General features: G+C 37.5%; 1 protein-coding gene across 1 annotated transcript in view; it reads right to left on the bottom strand.

Annotated features, from left to right (window-relative positions):
• Positions 1-5,173: 5,173 nt before the first annotated feature.
• ACER3 (alkaline ceramidase 3) overlaps positions 5,174-17,810 on the bottom strand; it is a 48,859-nt gene continuing 36,222 nt past the window's right edge. Inside the window, exons 7-11 of the mRNA XM_056489179.1 lie at positions 12,943-13,001; positions 9,818-9,919; positions 7,375-7,479; positions 5,799-5,844; positions 5,174-5,289 (exon numbers count right to left, since the gene is read on the bottom strand). Coding sequence (XP_056345154.1) covers positions 5,236-5,289; positions 5,799-5,844; positions 7,375-7,479; positions 9,818-9,919; positions 12,943-13,001 — 366 coding nt within the window. The 3' untranslated portion in view covers positions 5,174-5,235. The remainder of the gene's footprint in view (positions 5,290-5,798; positions 5,845-7,374; positions 7,480-9,817; positions 9,920-12,942; positions 13,002-17,810) is intronic.

Below are 17,810 nucleotides of genomic sequence, written 5' to 3'. Positions count from 1 at the left end.
ATTACATACTTAGTCTAACCTAAACAATTTCAACAAGCAAAATGGGAGAGTTCTGCAGTATAGTAAGAAGTTCAGGCATCAAAGATGCCTATCAAACTGTACATACAAATCCCCCTGTCCCAGCCCTGTTAGAGCATCTGGCTGGGAGCTCCAACAAGGGGGCTCCACATAAAGTGCTTGCTTGATTGCTGCACCCTCACACTGTCACTGAACTACACAACCCAAAATAAAGACTTCCTGTACAGGTAAATCCCTCACCCAGCTTTCAAAGCCTGGAAAGATGCAACACCAGGAAAATGGGTAGCCAGGCTCAAGTTTCAGTATTGGATAACTGGAAAGCCACTAAGAATAGCGCTGTGATTCCTGCAGAAGGAGAATTTTTAACAAAAATTAACCCTCACCTACCAAAGACTTTGTCTTACAGACCTCAAAGAAAACATAGACCCAGCTCTCAGAAAAGCCTTGTAACAACAAGATCAGGCACTTGACAGCTGTAGGCAGTTGTGCGTGAGAAACTGAACAAAGAAACCCAAAACCAATTTTAATAGTTATATAGAATGTTCTCTGTCTTTAGGTTATAGACTCTCAAACAAAGCTGGCAGAGGACATTCCAGATAGGTTAGAAATGCATTCATTCATGTACAAAACAATCTATGTCACGTTCCATCCTCATAGAACAGCCCTAAGTCATCTACAATGAACTGAATGTAACAGAAACTACATCACTTCTGTGGTGAAGAGAGGAAAGTTAAACGTATAAATAGCAAAACATTCAAGTATCTAAAGTGCAGATACCAGGAGGGTGGTTGATGTAATACTATGGGATTCTGTGCTTAATCTTTTGTTATTCTTTTTTTATGTAAGATTTCTTAATCTCCTTCTGGCTTTGCTCTGCTCATGTGTAATAAAGACTCCATCATTTATCCCTCTTCATGATAAAGTCTCACAGTCAAACAGCACTTAGCAGTTAAAATCTCCCACTCCTGACTTATAAAGTGCAGATGGAGTTTAAAGTAAACTGAAAGTTTTACCTGAAGATATTAATCTAAATTATGGGGCACACATTTCCCCAAAATGGATGTGTGTACCCAAATTCTGATGTCTGCTAAAGAAAACAGCAGGGCTGCTCTGTTACATCTCCTCTGACTGAGCAGTGCTGTACTGAATTGTTTCACCACCTGCTATTAAAATGTGTAATATATTCACAGAGAGAAACAGGTTTGAAAAACAGTATTACTGCAATCCTTGAATGCAGATTAAACAAGGTGATAGTGACTGTGAGAAACACTGGTGGTATTGGGAGGATTTTTTGTTGCTGAGATTCACATAGCAGTGTTTCCTGAAAAAGACATTCAGCTGCTTGAAAGGAGGTGTTAAAAGCAAATCCACGATGGCCAAAAGAATCAACTGCATTTCAAATCGTACAATTCAGCTTTAGCCAAGCAAGACAGCACAGATAAGGATTAAAAGAGAATTAAAACTAATTATAGAGCAGTATTTTCCACTATATCCTTCCCAGAAGATTTTGCTACACCTGTCTGAATTCAAGTCCTCCTACTCAAATCTCTGTCTACAGCAGCCAGACTTACACAAAGATTAGCAGCAAACTGAGCACAAGCTGTAAGTGACAGACACCAAACAAGTGAGGATGCTTGCAGGGAGTGAACAGAATCAATACAACACTGTTGCCACTCCCAGGGGCTGCATGGTCTAAGTCAGGCTGCTCTGATGTGCACACATTCAGGCAAATGTAATTAAGGGCACAGGTATGATACAATACATGACAGAGGTAGACTGGCAAGTGGTAACACTGCATATTCCAACTCTGACTAAGGGAAAGTTTTAAACCCTTGTGGGAAGCACATCAGCCCTGTGCTAACAGAAAAACCATTAAGATGAAGTCTGGAGATGACTAATCCCGCTAGCCAATGGCACTGCCTTTGAAACATGGATGAAATTCCTCCTCACATCTTCAGTTCTGGAGAATGTCTTGAGCTGTATCTAAAAAAATCTAAATTCACAGAAAAAAGAATGGGTTTGATCTGTACTGTAAGAGTAATTTTGAAGTTTTTTCTCTTATTTCCAAGAAAGAACTTTTAAGCTCACGGACTGCAGAGCTACTTGCTGCTCATCTGCGTCAAACTGATGGTCGTATTTGTGGCAGATTCCCTGGTTCTTCATAGATGTTAAGGAATAGAAGATTTCATTGCTATTAAGTCTGTCCAACACATCCTGTAGAATTCATATCAAATGACACCTGCTACTTCCAGCTACTTCCTTAAAGTAGCTGCTGTCTGAATCCTACTCAAATAATTGGATCACATGACTTGCTAACATGTAGTGCAAGAAAAGTTTAGCATATACTGCTCTAAGGTCTGTAGAAAAAAAAAAAAAAATCAACATTGTCATACAAGTGATATAAATAAAAGTCAATTAACAGACATTTAACACATTACAGGAGTAAGAATGTATGTCCTTCCAGGCACTAGAAAAGGCAGTCTGAATTTCAGTGACATGCAGTTAAAACTGGCTTGTCATTTTCAATATCACTCACAAGATCAATAAGGCAGTCAAACCAAAGCACCCATGATTTTAGGTTATTTATCCTAAGAAGGATACACAGGTAAATTACATTCTTCAGGGTCTAATATAACCTGTTGAAAGAAAGGCTGCTGGCAGAGTGGTAGAAGTGTGTATGTTTTTGGTCATTTGGGAATGTAGGAAGAAGCCAATTTGCATATTTTTTAAAAGAAGAAAACATCAATGACAAACAATACATGAATGAAAAACTAACAGCAGTATAAAATTAAAATATGAGCTTTTCCAACTTTTCTTTTAAATTCTGACAATTCAACAAGATCTGAACCCTCCCCCCATCATAGACTTCCTAGCTGCAAATGTGTAAAGAATCCACAAATTTCTTTAAAATATACCAATGTAGAGATGCCTGATCAATAAGAAAATGGCTTTTCAAGACCTTCTGGTTCTTGCAATTACTAAAATAAACAGAGCCCCCAGATCCTTCAATAACAAAACTAAGGCCACTAAAATAAAGGGTTTTTGATTTCCATAAAAATAATGTCATACCTAGCAGATGTCACCAGTGACTGTTGATATGTCTTGCTGCTGTACTGCTTCTCTTACTTCTCCCCTAACTTATGAACACATGTAAACAGAGTAAATAAGACTATAGGATACATTGTGGAAAAATGCTTGAGAAAGCCTGAAGGTCAACAGGCAGGCACTTATTTTCTAGCTACATTTTTGAAACAGTTCTCAAATCTCTTTACAAAAAATATGCCTTCTGAATAATTAAAGACACCTGATGCACAACAGCTTTTTCCTACCTCTGTGCTAGCTCTGCTAACTTCTTTCAGTCTGAAGAACACTCAAATTTCCCAACACAGGTGCTGACCTTGTCTATGGAACTGGAGCCTACTGATGCCAAAGCTGTTCTAAAATTACTCTTCAGGTGTCTTTACAGGGTGTACAGGTTGAAATGCACTGCTTTCAGCACGTACTTAAAACTCATTGAACTCACTCAAGGTTAAGTATCTTTTCCCAGTGCAGTTTGGGGTTATTTGATCTCAAGGATCCAGGGTCATCACATAACAGAAGCCACATTTTTATTTGGAGTTTCACATCAGCAGGAGATTTACTGATGGATGCCAAAGATGCAGAGAAAGTGCAAACATTAAAGGGAGGAGACCATTTTAGCCAGCACTGATTGTTCAATAGTCAGGACTCTGTGACCTGGGAGACAGCTTTACAGCTACATTACCACTCTGCTGCTGTGAGCATGCTGTAATTCAATATAGAATGGGATTTTTGGATCAGTCTGAGCATTTCCCTTTTTTCCTTCATAACAAGAAGGAGAAATCCCTCAGAGCATCAAAAGCAGACAAAAATTGCATAGAATGGCACCATGTAGGCACAGAGATAAACTCTGCTAGTTGCCCCAAAATCAAGAGCATCAAAACTACAGCCTTCACATGAGGTATATTTTGAAAAACTGTGTTAAGTTTAATGTTTTCTTTACATTTACTTATTAACTTTCATCAGCTGGGTAGATAAAAATTGCAGAAAACAGTGTTTGTCTCCCCCCTTAATCCCCTAAGTCTGGTTTTAAAAGGTGGCCAGCTTTCTTACAGACTAAGCATGTGATAGATTAAAAGCAAAGCACTGCCACTTGTATTTGGGGATATCTTCAACCTCAGTCTTGTTCTTTACTCCTCCTTTGAAGTTTCTCAGTAAGAAGATGCTTCTGAAAGACCAATATTTAAGACTTGTAAAATAAGAGAAAGATGAATTCAAAGCTGAACTAGAGCACATCCAAGGTGTTTGTCAATCTGTAGTATGAATGGGAAATGGGAAGTTAAAGAAAGGGATAGAAAAGGAATGTATGTAAGTAACAAAACCAAAAAAATAATAAAGAAATGTTTTGTATGTTTCTACAGTCACTCTACAGTTTTGTGATGAATCACTGGTCAAACAAATTAGGAACTGAGTTCCCAGACACAAACAGGAACACCTATAAGGCTTCACTGTTTCAGTGTCTTCTGCTGGTCACACTTTGGAACATCCTCCATGATGAACCTCTCAGTTGGATTAAAGAGAAAATGGAAGTTTGGTACAAAATGGACTAAATGGCACAGGTATCCCAATCATTTTGCTTAAAATACAAATTGCAAAGGAGGCTATGGAAAAGCAAGGTAGAATAAAGGCCTAAATCAACCATTACATACTTCATTAATTGTATAAAAGTGCAAGGTTAAAGTAGTTTGGGTTAAGCATTCAGTTCACTAGAGGCCACACAAATGCTTAGCTTGGCCATCCATGGCCTGGTTTTGTCATTCAGTTACTAATATTAGTTTAGACCACAGAAAGAACAAAAAACTGAATGAAAAAACATATGCAATCCACTTCAAAATTGGTTAGTCTTCTGTGACCAGCACGAAATATTACCTCAATATCATCAGCTATACAATATATACATAAAACCCTTGCATCTTAATCTTTGTTTTAACAACTTAGAATAAAGCTGCACTAAGTGCTATTTCCCTAGTGTGCCAGCTCTTTGCTCTGTTCTGGCCAACTGGTCTTGTAGCACAGACAAGTCCTTTAATAGCAATGGTACTTGGATTGATCCATAATTTTGACACTTCAGCCAGAGTAACTGTTGAAATGCTTTATTCAGCCAGGCCAGGTGATCACATGTGGCTGCCCAGGGCTCAGTCAAAGCTTCTTGGGTGGCTCCACAAACAGAACAGGCCATATTCCAAAAACAAACTGTCAAAAGAAAAACAGGAATAGGGGAAAGATTCCTTGGAATATTATGTTTCTTGGAACAGAAATTAAACACTATTAAACATAATCTAATGATAGGATGAAAGGGGAATGGCTTTAAAATGAAAGAGAGTAAGTTCAGATTGCATATTAAGAAGAAATTCTTTACTTTGAGGGTGGTGAGGCACTGGCACAGGTTGCCCAGAGAAGCTGTGGATGTTCCACCCCTGGAAATGTTCAAGGTCATGTTGGAGTAGCCTGAGGGCTCTGAGCAACCTGGTCTAGTGGAAGGTGTCCCTTCCCATGGCAGAGGAGGTGAAACAAGATAAGCACTGAATCCCTCCCAACTCAAACCATTCCATGATTCTATGAAAATTTCAACTGCATTTCTTGGGATGTAAGCAGAAGTTAAAGACAGTACCCTAACAGGAATAATTTTTGAGCCCCACCAAGAGTTCAAAGCACAAGATATAGAAATGTACATTAATAAACACAAAATACTGCTTGCTTACCTTCACCTTTGGCCTGTGTTTCAGGAAAAGTGTCCTTGTATATAAACTGAGGAGAAGGAAAAAACCATGCTTAAAATTTCAAGTATAAGACAGCATATAAAATAAGGATGTCCTGATGCAAGTTTTATTTTCCAACTAGAGAAGAATTGTATCTGTGATTGCAGAGCTACTCATTCTGCCTAGATTTAGTCAATACAGACCTTAATTTCCAGCACATCTCCCTGTATGAGACTAATCAGCAAAATAATTTACCCTATCACTTAATCACTTATGTGGGGAGAAAGAAAGACACTCTGAAAGGTAAAAAAAAAAATAAAAAATTAACAGGAACTGGAGCTTGTCATTTTAGAAGGATGAAATTAAATCAGTGTACCACAAAATATGGCAGATATAGAGGGGGGAAAGCAGCATAGCTTGATTCTATATCTTATTTTTTCTTCTTAGATACTTTCTCCTCTCAGTAGATCTTTTCCTGTGAATGATGTCACATTTTTAAGTGATAATGCCACTTTGTGGCATGTTGGAAAAACCTTGCCTATGCTTGATTCCTGCAAGGAATTTTCTTTAAAATATTACCTCAAGCTCTTTAGGGTAGCAGACAACCTGTAAACCAAAATGGAGCAACTGTTTTCCATATATCTTGACATATTTAATAATGTATGTATGTATATATACATTTATATATGTGTAGGTAAATATGTTTGCATATATATACACATAAAGGTAACTATAAGCTATCAGGTCATCTAACAGAAATGTACTTCTTGCATTTCCCTTTTATTAGGTATTTTAGCATCTGACAAAAAAGGTAAATACCATATTAGATGCAGAAAAGTTGATATGTAATCAAGTTTCCTTGACTACAGAGGATGTATGTGTAAAACAGACATTCTCTTTGGTACGGATTAAATGGTAAAATATTATTTCATTAGATGACGAACAAACAGCAGAAATTCTTTACAGAGTTCAGCTTACATTGTATTCTTGCCCCTGGTTCCACTAGATGGTGGTACAGAGCAAAAATGAAACAAAAGTCTGCTGGCTCCAGACTTGCTAATTTACATTCTTGTTTAAGTCTCTTGCTCAAACTAATACCCTGCCCTTTTGGGAACAGCTCCGCTACAACTACTTCAGCAATCACCCTTCTGCACTACAGCAGGATACCTGCTGGTTTTCAGGAGTGACAGTGGCTATCAAAAGATTCACTCAGCTGCTAAATTTAAACAAGTTTAAGTACTTCAGGATTGCTGCTCAAGAACAGACAGGTATTAATGGCTTACGTTCTGAAATTAATATACTGTCAAATAGTTTTGGTTTAACTGCCACAGGGTTCATATTTCTGAATTAAATTTTCTTGAAGAACCATGACTATTTAAAGAGTAGTGATTACATTTTGAAGAATATAAATTAGTTTTAGAGAGTCTTTAGATAAATTGCAAAGGGGAAAGAAAACCACACACGAGTTTAATAAGTAATTTTCCTGCTCTTCTGGATGGTACAACATTCTGAAGTATGTCTGAACCTGAGAAAACTCATAAGATCTCTGTAAACATGCAGTTTAGAAAGCATGTCCTACCTTAGCAGGATATGAAGGTAAGAACCAAGGCCTGTGAGAATATGCCACCATGCATGAAACTGTGTCACAGCTCCCACCACAGGAGGCATCTTCTCTCGTAATGCTCTGAAAGAAAGAAATACCATGAAATGGAGTATTTTTTCCCAACCAAGCAATCTCAAACCACAATTTGGGCTGTCAGATCAAACATTATTGTTTCCATATCTCAGGCATGTGCTTGATAGGTGAGGCTTCATGGAGTCAGGCTTTCAGCAGTTATATTTCACACTGCCAGCACTGAGCAGTACAGAGATCAGCAAATTGACTTTCTTATACATTTAAAGAAAACGGACAATTCTTCATATGATGAGTGATCAATTACATCTGGACACAAATTTCAGGGAATATATTTATGGCATTCCACAGTCTCAAATGAATTCTACCATTCTTCTCCCCTAAACCCTATGAACTACTGTCCATAGGATGAAATTCTGAGTTCAAGGTCCAAGAGAGGAAATCAGATTTATCAGATATCATCACTTTAAATCCAGCAACCACACCACCTATTCTGCAGGCCCAGGGAAGCCCAACTTGCCTTTCTCTGTTGGACTCTAAAACAAGGACAAAATGTGTGTTAAGTGAGGAAGCAATGAAAGTAGAGGGTCTGAAATACTCCACCAACATGCTTAGTATTTTGTAGTTACAGGGTGTGAGCAATTTGGGAAGGGGCTAAGGGATGGAGATAAAGAAATGAGGAGAAGGAACTACATTGCTTTTATTTCTCCTGCTCACTAGGCTTCTGCAGATAATGCCTATTTTGGTTGACAGTGGAGGAACTGTTTGCATCTGCTGGTCTTTTATTTTCACTTTAATTTTACTTGTCAAAACAAAAAATGCAAAACAACGATTGAATGTGTTAAGGAAGAAAAATGCGCAGCTACTGGAATATGTCCTTACTGCTTGATCTTATGGTGCTTGCTCCAAAGCTGCTCAGTCAAAAATATTAGCACAGAGCTTAAATTGAGTCAGCCCAGCAATAACACTGGAATATGGAGACTGTCAGCCTGCCACAACCTCTGACCTTTGGATGACAGGAAATTTCAAAGCTCAAATTCAAAAGCGTGTGGTTCCAATCAGAGAAACTGAGTGCTACAGATTTTTTGTTAGACTTTTTTCTAAAACAAGCTGCAGATTTAATGAAATATGAAACAAAAAGCCCTGAATCAAAACACAGATTTGGACTTTAAAAGCAAACAGAGCAGGTAGGTGGATGATTCACAAGTTAGACCTTCAGAGAAAAAAGAATTTCAAGGAATTGAAATGTATTTTCTTCAGAGGTTCAAATTATACTATCTCCCAAAGAAATCCAAAACTCTGCAGATGTCTGATTAAAACTAGTAAACACATATTTTTTTTTCAGCATCATAACCAAACAAGCATTACAGTAAAGACATTAATATTTTTTCCTCTTGTGAATTGAGGATGGAAAAAAGTGCTTCAGCAGCTGGTGTCTTTTTTGGGCATAGGAACCAGTTGAAGAGGCCCATGGACCCACAGCAGCTCAGCAGGTTTGGTGAATTGGGGGTTATGATCTCATCAGTGATGTGAGGCAGCTACAAAAATCAACCCTGATGCCAATATTTGCAAATTAACTGTAAACCCAGCCACTTGTGCTGCCAAATAACTACTCTATCTCATCTGTATCAAGTGCTCCTAGGGATGAGGGTCATGTATTACATTAATTTTAAAAAAATTTCAAGAATACTTTGCTGGAATTAACTTTCAGTAGGCTTAACCTAGCACAGGGATTGCAGAGCCAGAAGGGATGGAAAAATTTAGACTTCTTTACAGCACAATGTTATTTGGTCTGTCAAACCAGCCTACCAGGACAATTCTGTATAACACAGACTCTGTGGCATAACAGTGCTTCAAACTGTCAAAAATGTATTTTTCTGGATGCTGGAATTAATCTTTCCATCTCCTCCAGCTTGCTGAGCAACACATGGATTGCAACTAAGTGTTGTTTATTGGTAACATGGATATTGTTATAGGTATTTCTTGAACAGTAATGCAGAACTACTGTTTTTGATATTTTCCTGGGAAATGGCAAGAGCAGAAACCTAAAAAACCCAATCAAGCAGGATAAAAACACATTCAGATGAAATCAAGTGTGAATAACAGGCTTTAGTCAGCCACAGGTCCTCAAAATTACTTCAGTGACATTATTTCTCTCAATTTAATTTGAAGTTAAAGAGAAATAAAAAAAAAATAAAACTAGAAATGGTTAAAAAAAAGTTTAAAAAACTCATGTTGAGTGCTGACTCTAGTCAGATGAGCAATCTGGATAAAATCTCATGGATGTTTTGCAGGCATACATACATACAATGAATATGCAGCACAGAAATAAACCAATCTTTATACATAAAGGCTATTAGACCTATCCAGACGAGTGAAAAAAACTCACCTCAATTTATCACAGAAAATGTTGTCTACATTCCAGAGAAAAAATCCCATTAAAAATACAGTTAAAGACGTATAGCCTAGACCTCTAAGCCATGGGTATACCCTAGAGAGAGAAATAAAGCAAAGTTCAGTTCAGAATGCTTTAAGATACAGAAATATACTAATATATACTACACTAAATATGTGTAACATGCAGAAATGCTGTAATATGTAAATAAAAATCTTTATCAATTTGGTTTTTTTCCCAAAAGAAAAAAATATCAACTTCAAATTTCATCTGTTTAAATATTGTATTTTACTTTTCCCCTATCATGATCTTATACTCTCTGAGACTGTTCTTTTGCTTCTATAATATTAATTGTTTTCCTAAATATACTAATTTTTCAGTCCCCTGTTTATAAAGAAGGAAAAGGAAAAGGAAAAGGAAAAGGAAAAGGAAAAGGAAAAGGAAAAGGAAAAGGAAAAGGAAAAGGAAAAGGAAAAGGAAAAGGAAAAGGAAAAGGAAAAGGAAAAGGAAAAGGAAAAGGAAAAGGAAAAGGAAAAGGAAAAGGAAAAGGAAAAGGAAAAGGAAAAGGAAAAGGAAAAGGAAAAGGAAAAGGAAAAGGAAAAGGAAAAGGAAAAGGAAAAGGAAAAAGGAAAAAGGAAAAAGGAAAAAGGAAAAGGAAAAAGGAAGAACCAGAAATCTCCTGTCATCAACTAGGACTCTCTTTCCCAAAAGAAGAGAGTCTTTGCCAATAAATGATACCCCTACACCAGGGAATTTGTATAAATATAGTCTTTCAGAATTACTCTTTTGTGAATGTAGATCATCATGACCAACAACTAAACAAATGAATAGTATTAAACCTCAGTACTTTTATGTTCATCTCTGAGCTGAATGCTACTGGGAATAGAAAAATATTAATTTAATTTTGAAAGGAAAAAATTCTTTAAGATGTGGCAAACACACTGAAGAATCAGATGCAAGAAACTGCATCATTAATAAATTTATTTGTCCTACATTCAGGTTGGACCATGAAATAGTAAACTTCCTACATGGAAGGCTCCTTTCCCACTACTAAAACAAATCCAAATTCAGCCCTGAAAGGCTGCCAAGAAATACTGTTCAAGTTATTTTTAAGCATTATGAATGCTCAGTTGAGATTCTGGGTTAAAACACATTCCTGAGCTGCTTGTTCCTCCACTGTGTGTGTTACAGCACATTTCAGAGCTGAGAGCACTGGGAACCAAAATGTGCAAAACACAACAGGTAGCCTGCCCTGTGCAGGAAGCTCTAACCAGATACAAGCTGTATATATTCAAAATTGACTGCCAATATAAACTAACAAAATTATTATTTGTTTAGTTTAATAAACATGTGGAGCACCATGCAGTACATGGCAAAGACTACCCTGTAATATTACCTCCCTCAGTGCTCCAGAGACATAAGTGAGACCATGACATGACAGAGCACTAAATGGTATACTAAACATGCTGGCAATTAGATAATTATAGCTGGAATTGTTGAGGAATAAACAGTGGTGTTTTGTGAAGGAATCACTTATTAATAGGGAACATGCTTTGTGAACAGAGAATAACATTTGCCCAGTTGTAATCTTGGGAAGGGAGCAGACCTAAGAAGGAGATGAAAAGTGTGGGGAGAACAGGCAGGAAGAGGAACAACAGGTGAGGACAGGATGAGGTAGTAGCCTGGATGGAATAACATGCTGTTCTTTGGGATTTTCACTCTAATCTCAGAGTGACTTCAAAGCCTGCACTAAGAAATATGAGTGACAGGAAATGAAGTAAGAAAAAACAAACAGAAATCAGGGTCAGTATGTGAGCTGGAAGAGGCTTGGCCAAGTGCTTGCACTACTGATGGAAATACAGGAATATGTTCTAGCAGTGCAGAGAAAGTAAACCTAAAAGTGTGCTTGGGGATGAATTTTAGAGAAAAGAAAGGGTACCTTCAGGTTGGCAGAGCTTCTCTAGCAGAACTAATTTAAAATTAGTAGTAGTTTAGTTAAAGTTTAGAAGTAGTTTAAACCTACTTCTCTTCCCATCCCAACTTTCTACCCAGTTTGCATAATAATACCAACAGGGGAAATAAGTCTTTCTAGGGCCCTCTTGCAATGAAGTGATCAAGGTAATTAAAAATATACACTCCAAGCCTCTAGAACTGAAGCAAAAAGTAGGTGGAACTTCAGAGACAGACTTTGCTGGAGCAAAACAATGAATAATAGTTTGGGAGGGAAGGTAGTGATGTTATTGATAAAGACAGAAGGCTGTGAAATGCTTCAGAAATAATGAGAATGCATAATTGTGGAATTTGCTGAAGTAGAAAAATAGCAGACTGAAGAATTTATCTACCTAGACAGAAAAATTTAATCTAAGAAACTAGAACTGTGTAAATCCTTGAATAAGAACAAAATTAAAATTATTTCAAGTTGATTCAATTTAGTTCCCCTTGGAGGTGAATTAATGTAGTATCACTTAAGATCTCTAGGAGAGGATTAAAATTTCCAGACCATAGGTTTGAAAAGTACCTTTAAATTGATGATTGTTTAAAAAACAGTCTAAAGCTGCAACACTATCAGTTTTAAGTTCTTGCTTAATAAAATGTCTGTGAACATTTGCACTTGGTCTGTGGGAATTTCTTAGGGATAGCCAACTGAAATGGCAATTGGAAGGTGATTCAATGAATGTACATGATCATTGTGGATGTCTTCCAACTCAGAATATTTGAGGATTCTATAATACTTCAAATTCACATTTTGTTAAATTCTTCCTTGTATTCCTGAACAGACACACGTGGAACTTGAAACAAAATTTAACAAAATGCATATTTAAAATGATGACAGAAGAAAGAAATTAGTAATTTTCAGAAGCAATCCCCAAACGCATGAGAACACCAAATATTCACAGGGGATAGATAGAAATGGACAATCAACTGAGCCTCTGGGAGCTAAAGGTATATGTTTACTCCATTACTGATTAAATTCCATTTTCCTCCCTTTTACCTAAAAAGTCTGTGCTCTGATGATTCTAATGCCTCTCAATGTCTCATAGTGCTTTTCATACCTTTTGTTTGTTACAGTTGCAAGTGCTATGTTATAACTCAAAATGCTGAATTAAATGGTTACTTACCATAATACTATATAAACAGATCTTAGAACTATGATGGAAACTAGCGTTCCATACATGATCTGAAAATAAAAAAAGAGATAAAATTCAGCAGTTGGGTTCAAGAGACCTTATAAAATACCACAGGAGTAAAAATGGTTTGAAGCCTCTGTTTTATTTATTTTTAAGTCTTAGGAAAATAGCATTCCTTCTAACTTCATCTCCAGAAAGCTTTCTGTTCAAGTTTCAAATAAAAGTATGATTACAAAGCATGTCCTTTATACAATTACAGGAAAAGTCAGTTGTGTAAAACCAATGCTCCACTGTGCTGAATCAGAAAGCAAACACTAGATGGCACTCGGAAAGCATCCTGAAATCAAAAACTGTAACTAACCCCTATTACCTCTTCTCTCTGTGCATTTTAGCCCAGGATTATACAAGCATCAGCTAAAACTGTTTTTGAAAGCTGTACTTCTTTCATTGATATTGATTAATATGTTTCCTGAAAGCAAACACCTGAATAGACTATGTGCTATTCCCACACTGAGCATGGGGAAGAACTTACCAGGGTGCATTTCAAACAACTATTACAGATTGTTTGGATTCAATCTAATTATATAGTGAGAAGGCTGCACACTCTGAAAAGATCCATGAGCAAAATCTGACTCATTGTAGGCTTGATGAATTTGAATGCTATCACCTGACTTATAAAAAGTCAATGTAATAATTTATTTTTTTGCCTCGTGATCTTTAAATCACTCTACTTTTTTATTCACAAACTTAAAATCCATGTAACACCACCTCCAAGATGTACAGATTAAAGAAGAGAAAAAATGTGGCCAGTCATGCCTGAGAGTGATGCAGAAGTCACTGCAGCAGGGAGGATTTTTAGACACTGGTGACATTCAATTACTTTCTATACTTTTTATTCTGAACACTGGTTCCCTCCTGCCAAAAAGCAGTTTGTTCCAAGCAGCTGTGTCTTGCTCTTTTTGCCTCTTTCCAGTGGCCCACAGGCCTCCCAGTATTTTTTTCTTTCTTGTTCACTGATTTAGATTTCTCATCTTGCTTCTAGTTAGTTTCTAATTCTGTCTTTGTTTTACATTATCAGTGCATGTATACACAACAAGATAGACAAGAGAGCCCTTATGTTTGACAACAGGTAAAAGTAAGCTCCAATACTGACTATTCAAAGTCAGTCAGCACAGCAGCTCTTCATTTGCATTCAGAACAAGATTAAAGAACTTCAGTAAATAAACTACTACTACTGTGTGTTCTGCTCTGTAGAGCTAAACAAAACAAAACTATCTGAAAGGCTAATTGGTTCTGGCTTGTAATTTATACAAAGCTGTTAGTTAATTCCAGTCCCCTTGTTGGGGTACAGCACATAAACCAGGAAAAAAAAAGAAAACCTGGAAGACACAGCCTGAGTATCAAGTGCTTTATCAGTCCCAGGCTAAGGGTAGGAAGTGGAGTGCTCAGGTGTACTAGGTGCTGTCTGCTGGTACAATTCTTCATTGCTGACATTTTGCCTAAAAAGATCCCACTGCATAAACACAATATCAGCCTCATTTAAAACAGCCCTTTTCATTTTTTCTAATCAAATCCAGCAATTTATTCTAAGAGAGGGATGGTACAGAGGAAGATACTCATAGAAAGGCTCCTCCAGAATCCAAATTACAGCTTGATTTGCTGATCTCTCTTTCTTTGCTGATCTTCTCCTCCTTAAAATTTCCATTGCTAAAATACTCCTTTGCAGTAGAGATACGGGAAAACCTATCCATTAAGAGCAATTTCTGTCATACACATTAAGGCTTGTGACCACCTTTATGCTTGTATCCAAATTGCTTTTGGATTCTTTGTACAGGGAGTTCAATAGTGTCAGACAGTGCCTAGAGCCCAAGTAAAATGCTACCTTTTTCAGCAGTTGCTAAAAGCAGGAAAAAGTAAAAGCTAAGAAAAGCTTTCTTTGCAGAGTTTCCAGCTTGGTATTTCCTAGTGAGTTAATGGCTTGCAGAAGAGGACAGTATTAACGGAGGGAAGAAGGAAAAAAAACCACAAAACCTTGCAGTGACCGAAGAAAAATAAGAAAAATATGCCCGTAGTTGACACCTCAATTCCTTGCCTTTTCCGCTTCCCTACCCGAACAGGTTGTTAGCAGTAAAACACATTTGTGTTTAAAAGCCTGTGAAAGCCTGAACAACAAGCTGTTCTGCTCTGCACGCTCCAATCCTCCTCGCTGAAGGTGAGCATCCAGGAGTGCTGCTGTGACACTGAGACTGTAGCTGCCTGCCTCTCTCAGCTGTTCCTTACTAGAAGGCTACACACCAAGCTGCACACCTTAGTTCAGATGTCAGGCAGCAGTGCTTACTTTATCTCCTTTACCATCCTTGGCTTTACTATTTTTATCATGGTAAAACTTTCTTAGGTATTACCAATCCATCCAAAGAAGGATAAAGTACAATATAATACAAAAAAAGAAAAATCTGCCTTATTCAAGTTAAATCAAATTTTTCCATTCCTTTAGCTTCCTTTGTCCTTCTTTTCTTTAACACATCATTTAAGTGCCAGATGACAACCCAAGCGAGTTTTCTGCTATTTTGTCTCACACTGTCATTAAATTGTAAGCCAAAGAACATCTTTGTACTGCAATTGAAACAAAAGGAAAGATCAGAATCTCAATCTTCTGTTACCACCAGACAGTTCCTTTGCTGTTTCAGATGCAAATAAAGCTGTGCATATTTCAGCTTTGAAGGTATCTTTGCAATTGAGGGAAAAACCCAAAGTCTGATGAATACACAGTGGATTACCTCATAAGAAGGTCAAATACGAAGAACTTCCTAGTTCACAAATGGGAAGTAAGCACTTCAGGGCTCAATGTCCAGCGGCATTTTTTATGCAGAGGCAATTAAACAAACCATATATAAATTCACTTATGTAAGTCAGAAGCAAGGTTGGTACTCCACACTGAGAAGGGGAGCATACAAAACTGGCTCTTCATCTACCCTTCTAGCACAGAAAGCAGCAGTAGCCTGCTATTTCCACTTTTCTGTTTCCTCTGCTCCTGGCCTTCTACCCATACTTGGTTAATAAAGTCAATTTATCAGCCTCAAATATTAGTATACATGTTGGGCACTGCACTGAGAGATTTCAGGTTCTTGGCAAACAGCTTATCTAATACCCCAACCAGCTATCAAAAGGTAGTTATTTAAGTACTTCGATGTGGAGACTGTATTTGCAATTTGCAACAAAGAAAACTGAGTTCTACATGGTTTGGATTTCTGGAGAAGAAATCCGAGCTGAGAGAAAAAGGAAGAACAATCCCAAGATGACAATGAAATACCAAGTAACTTGGCACAGTTACAGCTGTGTAGTACTACAGGCTGCCTTGACAGCTCCTGAGTGAACAAAATGAGATTCACTGGGTTTTGTCCTGCTTAGGTGCATGTATGTGATGGCAAAATGACACACAAGTCACCACTGCTGTAGAGCTTCTGGGACACTGTCTGCCATGGAAAGTCAGCAACTTACAGAGTTGAACCTTTGGAGAGTCAGAATATCCTTCCTCATTTCCTAAGCTACTGTGCAGGTAGAAGCACCAGCCAGAATGAAAGCTGTAATCCCTTGGGAAGGCATCCCCAAACGAGCTGTATAAGAGTGAAACATCACTCAAGTTAGTTTTACGCATGATCATCAGCAGGACAGTGACAGAACAGGAAAAGCTCTGTGGTGAAGACACACTTGAAAAGATCATTTTGAAGAGAATACCAGGGAATCTGAACATACAGAAAGTAAGAACACATTCCACTAAAAGGCACAATATATTAGCCACAAGCCTACAACCAACTATTGCCTTAGCAGCAGGAGGGACTCTGGAGGGCTGTAAGACATCCAGTGGGTCCACACAGACTCTCCAATATGGTGAATCCTGTAAGTCTGAGCAGGTTGTGCCTGGACATAACATATTCTTCATGTAGTTTCAGGCTCCCTTAGGTACTTCTATATATGCATTTATCTCGATTTCACTTTCTTCTTTGCACCTGCATATTTAAAACACCCCTAGAGAAAAAAATCTATTAATTTTTGTATTAAGGCAAATTAAATACCTTTTCCTGCCATGCTTACTTTCTTCCTCTTACTCAAAGTCATCTGGAGACATAAATCCAATACTTTTATTTTATGTCTATCAAAAGGACAAAAAAAAAAAAAAATCCCTGGTCATGTTGTTATGCTGCAAACAGTGAACACATCCAGGCACTGCCTCCCCTCCTCTGATGATCTGTGAACAGTTTAGAACAAGAATGTATTTGTCCATCAGTGCCCCTCTTCCATTTTGAATCAGTCCTCATCCTTGTCCTCAGGGCCTCTCAGTCATCTCTTCATTTCCTCCCCAGTATCAGCGTGAACTCTAAACATTGTATCATCACAAATACCAGCAGTACACTCTTCTTTTTTTCTGCTACAGGTTGTTAAAAAGGAAACCAACCAAACAAAACAATCCCACTACTGATTCCAAGAAAATTCAGGCTTTTTCATAATCTCCTTTAGTAATTTTTCACTAGTCACTACCTTACTCTATTTTCAACTCTCCTACTGATCTGCTTCCCCAGTTGGCTTGTTTTCTCATGGGACAGCCCAAGAACGTGTTAGAATACCTATTGTTTACATTCACATTTCCTAATGTAGAAGAAACAGATATTTAATCTATTTTTCCATTAATCTTTTAATTATTTGTTTGCTAAAATTTACCACTGTCAGAGCAGATGATTATGCAAATGAAACAGGTTTTTAGAACTATTTCATTACTCACATAACTTGGCCCACTAGCTGAATGAGGTTTTTTTAGTCACTACAAGTGACCAGATACAGTATATGCAGCAAGCAGACAAATC

Source organism: Oenanthe melanoleuca, chromosome 1, assembly GCF_029582105.1.
Source record: "Oenanthe melanoleuca isolate GR-GAL-2019-014 chromosome 1, OMel1.0, whole genome shotgun sequence".
Classification (NCBI taxonomy): domain Eukaryota; kingdom Metazoa; phylum Chordata; class Aves; order Passeriformes; family Muscicapidae; genus Oenanthe; species Oenanthe melanoleuca.
This window is presented reverse-complemented; position numbering and strand designations above follow the sequence as displayed.